Source organism: Perca flavescens, chromosome 17 (genome assembly GCF_004354835.1).
Source record: "Perca flavescens isolate YP-PL-M2 chromosome 17, PFLA_1.0, whole genome shotgun sequence".
Lineage (NCBI taxonomy): Eukaryota > Metazoa > Chordata > Actinopteri > Perciformes > Percidae > Perca > Perca flavescens.
The window spans coordinates 18,647,277-18,659,374 of record NC_041347.1 but is presented as its reverse complement, the minus strand read 5'-3'; the positions used below and the strand labels follow the sequence as shown (position 1 = coordinate 18,659,374).

The 12,098-nt window shown below is 39.8% G+C and overlaps 2 protein-coding genes across 7 annotated transcripts in view; one reads left to right on the top strand and one right to left on the bottom strand.

The window, feature by feature from the left end:
* Window positions 1-3,383, bottom strand: part of myofl (myoferlin like) — a 23,953-nt gene extending 20,570 nt beyond the window's left edge. Inside the window, exons 1-3 of the mRNA XM_028604352.1 lie at window positions 2,624-3,383; window positions 2,089-2,144; window positions 1,851-1,942 (exon numbers count right to left, since the gene is read on the bottom strand). Coding sequence (XP_028460153.1) covers window positions 1,851-1,942; window positions 2,089-2,144; window positions 2,624-2,711 — 236 coding nt within the window. The 5' untranslated portion in view covers window positions 2,712-3,383. The remainder of the gene's footprint in view (window positions 1-1,850; window positions 1,943-2,088; window positions 2,145-2,623) is intronic.
* Window positions 2,659-12,098, top strand: LOC114572643 (free fatty acid receptor 4). Of its 6 annotated transcripts, none has more exons than XM_028604354.1 (11): window positions 2,659-2,894; window positions 4,597-4,758; window positions 4,960-5,082; window positions 5,635-5,700; window positions 5,966-6,116; window positions 6,385-6,511; window positions 6,608-6,797; window positions 6,907-6,966; window positions 10,047-10,517; window positions 10,606-10,737; window positions 11,533-12,098. In XM_028604354.1, the coding sequence occupies exons 1-11, from the start codon at window positions 2,859-2,861 to the stop codon at window positions 11,908-11,910; spliced, it is 1,896 nt and encodes a 631-aa protein (XP_028460155.1). In that variant the 5' UTR covers window positions 2,659-2,858; the 3' UTR covers window positions 11,911-12,098. The 6 variants fall into 6 exon arrangements, with proteins under 6 accessions (XP_028460155.1, XP_028460160.1, XP_028460154.1 ...); XM_028604353.1 differs by having other exon boundaries at window positions 2,660-2,894; window positions 6,892-6,966; window positions 11,533-12,096; XM_028604358.1 differs by having other exon boundaries at window positions 2,661-2,894; window positions 4,574-4,758; window positions 6,892-6,966; window positions 11,533-12,095.

The following is a 12,098-nucleotide window of genomic DNA, read 5'->3' as shown; positions in this document are numbered from 1 at the left end:
GGGTGTTTTTTTTTTTAATATCCCTAAATCAAATAACAATATGACAAAACATTCAATTTGACTGGCTAATTTTGGCAAAAGAGCCATTTGGGAGCAGCAGTAGTACCATAATTTAAGAGAACAAATGGGCTGCTTTGCTGTGTGACAAGGACCAGCTGGTTACACATAGGCAAACCCCAAGATGATGAAAATGTGCACAAGAAAAGGAAACCACAGGCATGTACTGGGCACTCTGTGCCTAGTGTAAGGGTGGACAAATATAGAGCAAAAGAGAAGTAAGTAAGCCACATATTCATGATTATGCTCAGACTCTGTTTTTCTTCTCTCTTGTTCTCAACAGCTGTGCCATTATTTATCATTACACATGGCTTGGGAAAACTAATTGTTCTTGGAAAGTAGGGTCAACTATAAAACAGAGGAAATCTGGTATGGCAATTGACTGTCTCTACCATGCAGAGGCCAACATGTAAACATCTAGTTTATAAAAATTGATGATTGTATACATAACTCACTTAATGAACTAGAAAACAAAAGTTCAAAAATCACAGTGAAAGTGCAGAAAACAATTTGTCTGGCATACCGATATATTTTCCACTACTTCCATATCACTTTTAAACAAAGCTAATTTTGGCGTAAAACAATCGTTGCCAAACAAACTGAGCAGTGTTCAAGATGGCTTAACTTGGTAGTACCACAGATTTGATACCCCTTATAGGCTCCCATTCCTTTTTATAGATTGTCCTAGATTGAAGTAGAGGAGAGTTGGTCACAAAGTATTGCCTACATGTTCAATCAAACATATGTCCCTCCAGAAGCTTTACCCTATGTCTAGTTAGTTTTTTTGCATAGAAATACAGGCTGAGTTACAACTAGTCATCACAGATGTGCCAATGACAAGCCAGCACAAGCTCTCTTATTCACCCACCGCATGCATTGCAGCCAGTGATCACGGGAAAATATCCAAGTGCGTGTGTGGCTGAAGCAGACACCCCTCCATCCACCCCCTGTGCCTGCCCCAGAATAATTTATATTATACACTATCAGTCACTAGAGACTAGAGTGACTCAGTGGAAATGTTAATACTTGGTCTACCTTCTTCAGAAAGACAAAAGGAGTCAGACTTACAATGTTTCAAAATGAATGTATGTGCCTAACAAACAGATACACATTAGAAAATTAAACAGTCATAAACAACATATATAGCAGTTTGAGTCTATCGTAAGGAAAGGTTAAAAAGTGAGGTTTTTTTTCCTTTTAAGGCAACATTCCTTAAAAGAAATGGAGTGCTAATGTTAGGTAGACAAAATTCTTCACTAACACTGCAAGTCTTAACATGGTCACAGTGAGTCCTTTGGTTATATAGCTCAGAAAAAAAACATGCTGGCTCTGCTCCTTAAGAAAAGATAATAATAACTACTCTCAACCACACTGTTAGAATGAATAGTGAGGTTGTAGTATTGCTAGTAGTACAACTGCTAAGAAACAAGCACTTTCACAGATTGGGATCACACGTCTACCTTCTTAAAAGGTAAACCTTTAAGGTGTAGTGAGGTTTTCCCTTTGAGTCTTTACCTGCACTACACAGCGCAACATGGGTGTTTGGTTTTTCTGTAATGGAAAAACTGCCTAAACTCAGTCTTGGAGAAGTTGTTTACATTCCCAGGCTCTTCTCCCAAAAGGCAAGAGTGTGTTTAAATGATCAGTATGGAGTCATACTGGGAGGTAGGCTAAGGGTCCTAAATTCATTCACTCCAAAAAAAACAATGCCTATAGCACAATTTAAGCACACAATAGGAAATATTATATCAAAATGTCAAAATTTCAATATCTGATGGTTGTCATACACATACTTGTCTTTGCCGATTGTTTCATAATCCTTGACAACAACACTGATGAATGAAGATGCATCCAAAGAAGAGCCTTTCAGATCAAATTCAAGCACCTGTAATAACACAGAAGATACATTTACAATCAATTAAAAAGATGTACAATACTTTTAACTGAGGTAATAGCAGCTCTCATGTGAGTCATATTTCCCAGTCAACAAACTGTAACACCCACACATTAAGTTAACTCTACTTGACTTACTTCATCCCATACAGGATTCAATTCATTGTCAACTGCTTTGGTTTTCTTCTTTTCACCTGTAAACACAATGAACAGTATTATTGCATTAAATAAAAACCATAATCTGCTGTTACAATATTATGTCCTGGATAAAACAGTGGACACAAACAATTCTTTAAAAAAATAAACAACATTTTACAATCTGCTGGTAACAGCGGAACACCTAATAAGGCACAAGGCATATCATTTTTGTAAATATAAAGACCGAGTCTTGTAGCCATTGTATTGTATTATGACCTTATGAGGATGTATGCTACTCTTCGTTTTGAATATGAATCACTGCCTAAATATTCAAATTAAGCTCTAAGACTAAATGCATACTGTAAACAGCTACAATTAACTGCAAAAGTGATGTTCAAAACCTTAAGTATGACAGAAAAGATGATATCTTGATAGAAAGTGAAACACTGTGTGCATGATCATGCAGGCCGAGAAAGGAGTTAACAGAGCATACAATAGTAACCCGCAGAGAAAAAAAATCAAGCAACAGTCTCACCTCTAAAGACAACTGCAGCTATTGGATCTGGGATTCCAATTTTCTTTTTGGGGATCCCACTAGCGGACTCAACAATGATCCGCAGCATTTTGACAAATGTATCCAGAAAAACGAATCATATTCCGTTGAGAGAGAGAGAAGGAGAGAAGGGCACCGTCACAGAGGGAACTGAAACGGACAGATGTGCAGAAGCGAGAGTGGATAGCGGAGGTCGCCTCACTCGTGAGTCAGAGGCATGAAAGAAACACACCAGCCAGCCTGGGTGAGGAGGGTAAGTAGGCGAGAAAGACACGCAAAGATGACCTGGGAAGGACATCCTAGCTTTGTCATTACCTTTTTAATTTTTTTTAAGGGTTCTTATAACTAATCACTTATTGTCTTGCATCACGAGCTGAGTTAAATCCATAGGTGAAATCATGCACCTTTCAGAAAAACCAGTTTTTCCACTCTTCTGCTCTTCTCTTGTACTGCATCGCCCCCCAGTGGCGTTGTAAGTAATGCATCCTTCCTATCGGATATATTTTAAACTAACGTGCTAGCTTTAAGTACTGTTTCCAAATTAAGCTATAATGACGAAGATTTTTATTTAGCCGTTCTATTCTTTGATAAGATATAATCACAACTAAAACACATGTATAATTAGGTCACAAACGCTGCTCCAGAAATAATATTGTTGCTATAACCAAATTTAAGCACGGTACTGTTCGGGTTGCTAGCGTTATATTATGTTGGACGGAGGCGGCGGCAGGCGGCAGCACAACTATCATGGATATGAATGTTGTCGGTATACGATCCGAGTTCTCGCGAGAGCACAATTTGGATTTGCTCAATTTTCGGACTTGGGTCTGGATTTCCCGGGATTTCCCGGGATTTCCCGGATTTCCAGGCTACAACTATGGTCAACTAATGACAGTTTAGCTTGCTGCCTTCCCTGTTCCCTCCCTGTTTCCTCCCTCCCAAGGTAATGCTAATTTAACGTTACTACAGTGGATTTTAAAAAAAAAAGGGTTCATTCATTTGAACGTTTATTCTGACGTGGAAAATCATAACGTTATATTCACTATAGTGGCATTAGCTAACGTTACTTAATAAATTACCGCTAACATTAGTAACGTTACTTTGTCAGCATGTTATGCTATCTTAATTGTTTTAGTTCAGCTAATACGTTAACGTAGGACAACGTTGGGTTATGTGGTGAAATTGTCTCTTGTGAATTTTACGTTAACGTTACTAGCTAGCTAGCTAACAAAAAAAAAACGCTTCCAAATGTGAAAATAACGTTAACGTTATCTGTTGGATAACTTTAAATTGGCTAACCTAGCCAACATTAGTGGGCTGTTCTGGAGCTTTCAATCAAATTCAGAAAATCACACGATCTTGATCTTGAGATATGCCTTTTCTCTTTCTGTTTTTTAGCACTGGGCCATGTAACGTTAAGCTTAAAAGTTGAGGTACAGTTTTCAACAGTTTCTCTTGAAACTGTAATTAAACTCAGAGGCGGTCAGCTAGTGGTGGTGTTTCTAAATTGCAGTCATATGCAACCACCAACACCCATAACGTAAAAGAAATATGTTATCATACTTAGTTTTATCCATTGACATATGGTTTTATTTTATACAGTCTTTGTATCATTCCAAAGTTTTGAATCAGCCTCTCTAACACATTCAACGGCAACTTCATGTTGACTTTATAAAGATAAGATGTATTGCAGTTATTGATGGACGGCAGCTAGATTGTTTATCTAATTGTGTGCTTTTTTCTTTATCTTCTAATTGCCTTAAAAACGATCTTGGGTTCACCTTTTTTTCCTGTTACTGCATTTGCTAATGTCAACATCTAGCTAGCTAAAAGAAAACAATCTTGGACCCCTTCAGAATGTTTTGTTTTGAAAATTATATATTCATGCAGGCTATATTCTGACAATTTTTAAAATTTTATTTTTTGTGTCAGTCCCTTGTAATATTTGTTAACAGGTGATTGAGATGGCGTCCTTGAAATATAAGGGTTCCCCCAGGAAAAAGCCCAACCCAGAGCTTGATGTGATTGTCAGCAGTCTAAGGAAGGAGAATGCCTATCTGAAGAAAACCCTGGTTGAGTTGTCTCGTCAACATTCAGAACATAATAAGCTCGTAGAGGTAAACTTAGTCAAACTACTCAGCCAAACAATCAGCCCTTTTTCTGTGGTATTTACCCAACATTGGTTAACTAGCCAAGATTACTCACTCTGTACCGTAAATAATGTTGCCAGTGAGAGCTGTGGTTTTTTTAATGCAGGGTATTGATTTGCAGTAGATGAGCATTAGTAAAACAGCTAATTTTTCAATGTCTTTTTGCAGAGATTCCTCTCTCTTGAAACTGTTAGGCTGGAGAGTTGTCAGCAGCTCACAGCCAAAGATGAGAAGGTTGCACTGCAGCTGTCAGAGCAACTGAGTAAGAAAGAAGGGAATCTGATGGACGTAGTGAGTATGAGGAGAAAGAGAAGCATATCCAATTACTCCACAGAGATTGAAGAAATCAAGAACAAGCTTGTGAGCGTCTCAACTAGGTGTCAATATCTCGAGAACAAAGTTGCACAGAAGAAGGTATAGCATGGCTCGATTTTAATATAAGTGAGTGTAGTGTAGTGCTGAGGGAAATGGTGTTGCCACCATAGACTGTATATTAACAGCTGTATATTAACAGTCTATGGTTGCCACTAAGGAAAGCCCCTCTTGCCTCTTACCACTAGATGGCAGCAGTTGTTTGTAAGTCTCACATTTAGAGGAGGAGTACTGTTCTCTATAAAAACACACTTCCTCATACAGAGCATACCATCACAGTGACTTTCTGGATATTGTAGGGGTCATAACACTTAAGAATGTGATGCTCTTAATCCCACTGTGCCTGTGTTTTAAACCTTATTATGACATGTCACTGCAGTGTCTTTTATTAAAGCAGTGGGGAGAGTTGGGTAAAATCAGTTGTTCATTCACATATGTGTCACGCTGTACCATATTTTCCTTTTCAAATAGGACTCCAATTCAGATGAATGGGCCTCAACCAACACCACAATAGAGCTCCGAAATCACCTCAGTTATGTAAGTGCTGTGTGGTGGCCACATATTTGTGGAAAGTCTCTTCTGTTCGCTGTTTCAGTTACGCCTGATTCACCTTTCTGTGTTTCTGGTTACTATTAACTTTATATACTCTATGTGTGCATTTTTTCTCAGTGAGGATGTGTGCCTGTGTACAGTATACATTTCTTGCCAAGTGTTTTTGCTTTGGAGCCATCCCCCTGGCTCAACTCTCTTTCTGTCTTTCTCTGTTTTGTGCTTCTCATTCTTTTATTTCAATCCCCCCGAGGCCTTGGAGAAGAACAAGCAGTGGCTGGAATATGACCAGCAGAGAGAGGCCTATGTGAGGGCAACTCTGGCCAGAATGTTATGGCTGGAGAAGGAGCTGAACGAAGCCAATCAAGCCCGCTCACAGCAGCACAATGAGGACCATTCAGATGGTGAGCCAGTGGGACAGTGGGCAGTGGGCACTCACCACTGGGGCAACAAGGGGCAACAGACTGTCACAACAAGGTTTTTAAGATGTCAAGATTGCCCTTGGTTGGCCCACTATTACAGAATATGTGGCTTGCAATATATTGGCAATAACATGTATTGTATTACTACATGATGCATGTGTAGGGCTGTATCTGACATTTTAATTGTGCGTTTGTGTAATTTCCTCTTTAGTAACTTTTAATTTTCATGGTCTGCGTATCTACATTACAGTGAGGGAGCAAATAAGCCAGATGCAGGAGCACTATGAAAGACTCTTACAGAAAGCCAAAGACGAGCTGGAGGTGCTCAGGGAGCAGCTCAACATGGCCCACCAGAACCTGAATATCACCCAAAACTGGTATGTCTTCTACTAAAAGAAAATGAATAGAATGAAAAGAATATGGTGTTGTTTAAAGTTGGTAGTCAGCTACATGACAGACCGTTTGATGTGTAGTTGCAAGGAAAGGGAGAGCGAGGTGGAAGAGCTAAAGCAGCAGCTGCAGACTGAAAATATGAGCGTAAAAAGTGCCCCGGAAGATCATCATCGCTCTGAGGATGAAGAGCAATGGCTGACTGCTGAGACCGAAGACCTCCAGTGCAGACTGGATGAGGAGAAGCGCAGGTCAGCTAACTTTAAGCAGCAGGTACGTCTTCATTGAACTATTAATTCAGTAAGTAAGAAAAAATAAAATTTAGTGGAAAAAAGCCACCAAATAAATAAAAAAAAACTCTTCTCAGTTGACTTTCTTTCAGAAGTGTTTGGGAAATTGTCACAATGAAGACCAGGAAAAGATAGCAGATCTGGAGCGACAGGTATGAAAGTATTAGTCATCTAAGTTTTGGTCCCGTATCCATGAATAAATCCTTAGTATTAAAGGTGCCCTGCCACACGTATTTCATTACTTTGTGGTAATGTCTGAAGTTCTGCCATGGACTCTGTAACATGTTTTTGTGGAAAAAATGCCTTGGTTACCTTGTTTCAAGCCATTCTAACGTGGTATAGAAAGCCTACAGGAAGCCCTCCGCTCGATTTCTGCCAGTTCTCATAAATATTCAACAAGCTAAGCTGTTTGAATCTGATTGGCTAACAGCTAGCCAATGAGAGCCTGGCTGTCAGAATCCTTTACCCAGCCCAACTGGGCAAGCTAATGAATAGTAATGAGCTCAGGCAATATGATGTCAGACTTACCAGCTTTTGTAATTGGCCTGATTTTCACATTCACAACATAACACAAACACATATGGACCTAACATGTTTCAAAAAATGCAAGTAAAAAAGGTTTTATATGGCAGGGCACCTTTTTAACAAAAAAAAATTAAAGGATTTTGTTAATACATTCACTCTCAATAACACAGATTAATTACACTTTAAGAAGGAATCATCGGCTTGGGTCAGTCAGTCTGTCCTTTGGGGTTCTTAGCCTCACTCATCCACAGGAGTTACCTCTTTGCTTTCCTTCTAAGGGGAACATATCTGTCCTTACATAAGCAAAGGACATACTGTAATTATTTGTATTTGAATATATTCCCACAGTTATCTATATACTATATTATATTCTCAATTGTAATGCAAACTTTAAAAATTTTAGATCAACATTTATTCACAAGACCTTGAGGATGAAAAGCAGGATTGTTCGTATTTAAAGAAGCAAATGGTCAGAGTCCTGAAGAAACTGCAGAAATCCAAAGACCAAGTGACAAAACTGTCAAAGGTTGGCATGAATAGTGTAAAATTCAGTGTTGGACCTTAAAGCTGCATTAAAAGATTAAACAAAAAAACAAAAGGCCCCGTAATGCTCAGAGAACTTGCAAAGTTGGGTGATACATTTCTATGGCATAATTGACGTTTTTGACATTACACATGCTGTAGTCATTTGATCCATATTTAATATAAAAATAAATATTGATTAGTGCAGCTTTACGTTTTGTTGGTCAAAAATAATAGAACTATTTAATCCAGAGTCTTATCTGTCATAACTGATCGATGACTCCATTAATATTAGAGAGATCAGCAGGATGGCAACTCATGTGAAGCAGCACACACACCCTCCCTGTGCTCCAGAGACAGCCTTACATGCTCCCCTCCCAGCAGCTTGCTGAATGAAAGCTTCCTGGAGTGTCCCAGCTGCCGGACCGAGTTTCCCTCCTCTCAATACAGAGAACTGTTGATCCACCTAGATGTCTGTATGGACTGAGCTGAGCTAAGAACTTCTTCAATTCTGCACCTTCTGTCATATGGATTGGTTTTTACCCTATACTGTGTAACCAGAGGTACAAGTTATCTTAATAAACTACGTGTTGAGTTGCTGATGTTGTGCTTCTTAGTATTCTTTTGTATTTTCTTAGTATCTTTGGTTAGCTAGTGGCTCTGCAGATATTCAGGGTCCCTTGAGGATAGATTCTAGTGACTTTGGTGGTCCAGGCTAATCTGCAGTGGTGAACCTGGTAAATGTGTCCCGCTTAACATCAGCATGGCTGTAGACTCCTAGTCTTGTTTGCAAGTACAGTATTTAAAAAATAAAATAAAAAAGAATAGTTATGTGTGATACTTTGTGAAATGATGCGACTGTAGGTCCTTGACCCCTCCCACACTGTTCAAACATCTATGTTCAAACCAGATGAATAGCTCAAAACCGCCTGTGTCAGTTAATCCCTTTCCTGTGCTATTTCAGGACGTGGATTAGTATTTCTAGCCCACAATATGGGGAGACAGGCCTTTGCAGTGGCAGTGGGCTTTGAAAGGGAACGTTCCACCAAGAGTTTATCTACTGTAAGCTAACTGCTTTAAAAAAAGAAACTAATATGGTTTAGACACCTCCATACTTGCTGTGCCTTTTAGAAACTTAATACATACGTCTTTATGGAAATATGAGCTTAGCCTGTCAGACATAAAGCCAAGTGAATGTTTCTCTTGCAGACTAGTTTGTAAAACAAATATTTGTTAGGTAAATCTCTCCTCTTCCTAAACATTTTTAAACCTATCCCTGTTGGGGTTGCCCAAGATGAAAAGCCTATTTTCAGGAGAGTCACTGATCAGTTAATACATTATATCTCTACTTACGAAGTAAACCTGGTAATCTAATTCACAACGTAAATAAAAGTGGTGTCTATCTAATTAGATCTCAACAGCTAATTTGCCATTTACACTCTTTGGTATTACTGTATAACAACTTAATTGATTGAAGATTGGATTAACGCTCCTCAGATAGATCGTGGCAATCACAGGGGTGGTGATGGCACAGTGGATATGACACATGCCTTTGGCGTGGGAGATCTGGGTTTGAGTCCCACTGCGATACATCAACCAATGTGTCCCTGAGCAAGACACTTAACACCTAGTTCCTCCAGAGGCGTGTGACCTCTGACATATATAGCAATTGTAAGTCGCTAAAATAATAATAAAAGCGTCAGCTAAATGACATGTAATGTAATAATGTAATGCAGTCAGCAACTAACTGTAGTGTGTTGTAAAGTTATTCCTAAAGAGGTGATCCACAGTCTGCAGGTCTAGCTGTGTTTTTGATATTGTTTGAAAAGTATAAAGAATTTGCTGTGAAGAAAAGTTTGCAAAAGAAATGTGGCATTGAAGTAGCACAGAATAAAATGATGTTTAACTACACAGCCACAAAGAACATTTTGTAATGTTTGACTTCCCTTCATGTAGCAGGTAGAGCAAACAGCATCATAGAGTCTAGGCACCACCCTCCATCCCTCTCTTATCACTTTATGCCTTATCAGCTGCTTTTCCTCTGTCACATCTCTGGCAGGCTCTAGGTGGGAAAGCAGTAAGCATCCAGGATCTAGACACACGTTTTTCAGCCTATATGGATTTTAACCCTCATAGTCACTTTCTCCATTTAAGAAACTTCACTTATTTTTCCTTCTTTTCTGAGGTGTACCACTCAGATCATGTTGCCACCACAATTGTCGAGACCCTGGCTATCACCGCTGTCTTCCTGGTCTCCGTGGCATCAAATGCGGGAGCTGCAGCCCTGGTAACCTGGGAACGCAAACTGCTGGCCAACAAGACCATCCTGACCCTCAACTTGTTTGTGGCTGACCTGCTGTTTGTTAGCATGATCCCACTGGTTGTGGCAGTGCGGTGGACTGAGTCCTGGATGCTGGGGTTTACGGCCTGTCACACTGTGCTGTATGTCATCTGTATGAGCGGCTGTGCCACCATCACCACCCTGGCCTCCATCAGTGTGGAAAGGGTCCAGGCCATCCTTCGGCTGCAACCTGTACCCATTTTAAACCGCAGGGTGGTGATTGCTACCCTCTTCTTCATCTGGGCCTTTTCTGCACTCACCTCCATACCTCTCAGTCTGTTCTTCACTGTGATGGAAGTGGATTTCCCTGAGCAGGTATGGATGGCTTGATGGATGGATGAAAGGAAACCTCAGTGTCCCTGTCATGAATGTGTTTTTGTTTATTTTCATGTCTTTTCCACAGAAACGTGTACACATTTGTACTCTCAGGTGGCCCGACACAACTGCAGAGATTGTGTGGAACGTGGCCTTCACTGCCCTGTGCTTCCTTCTTCCAGGAGTCATAATTGTGGTCAGTTACAGCAAAATATTACAGGTGGGTTTTTTGTGCTCTTTGGCAAAGATGTCAGGAAGTGAAGAAAGGCACTGTTTGAAAGACAGTTGAGTTGTATAGGCTCAGGGGATCCCAGAACACTTGGATAGTTGAAATTTTTCTGTAATTTTCTTACTCTTAACAAATCCGCAATGAGTTAGTCCATCTATCTATATTTAATAACCATCCCCCCCTGCCTGTGTCACTCTAAAACATTTTTAGGAAATAGCAATAGCAATCTTTTTTTGTACACAATTTGTTGTAAAATGATGTGAAGAATCCTGCATTATTCATTCAACAATTTATGCAAATTAATTTGTGGATATATTGACACTATGGCATCTGTGAAAATCAGTCATTTCTCTGTTATTGTGGGAACAGAGAAGCGTGTGCTTTATTAATTACTAAGCTGAAAATGGTGTGTGTGTGTGTGTGTGTGTGTGTGTGTGTGTGTGTGTGTGTGTGTGTGTGTGTGTGTGTGTGTGTGTGTGTGTGTGTGTGTGTGTGTGTGTGTGTGTGTGTGTGTGTGTGTGTGTGTGTGTGTGTGTGTGTGTGTTCGGAGCTTTGCACTATCAACTGTCAATATTACATTGGGCAACCAGTCTACCAATGTGGGCATTAAAGTGATACAGATGATAGAAAATTATGTTTGAGACACATTGAAGATAAACATAAAGGACATCATGTGTAAACCCATAGTATCAATCAGGTTACATCTCTTTTGTCCACATTATATAATGTCACAAAGTGTAGAATGTACAGTATGTCTGATGTAATATTATTTTATTTGTATTACAGATTGCTAAAAGATGTAGGCTAGGGCTCCGAGACAGCCAGCCAGTTAGAGACTCTCATGGGTACCATGTGTCCCGCCAGGATATGAAGCTCTTCCGTACCCTTCTGGTCCTTGTGCTCTCTTTCTTAATCATGTGGTGCCCTATTTTCATCATCACCTTCCTCATCCTGGCCAGGAACTTCCTGGATCACCTAGATGTTTCCTCTACCATATTCTTCTGGGTGGTAACGTTCACACTGGCCAACTCAGCCCTCAATCCCATCCTTTACTCAGTCTGCCAGTTCAAGAACGCCTGGCGCAGGTTCTGCTGTGGCTCTGTTATAGTACCACTGAGAAAAGGACCTCGCAGCAGTGGTCAAGTGCAAGGGATACATCCATGATTATCATGATTGTTTTGTCAAATAGAGGATTCAATATTACATAAAGCGTTCAGCACATGGTCCACACCTCCGGTGACATGATATACCTCTTTTGTAATATACAATGCTTGCTTGTAAATATTATATTTAAATACAGAAATTATTTCATACTAATATAAGATTGAAACACCTTTGAAAGAGCAAACACT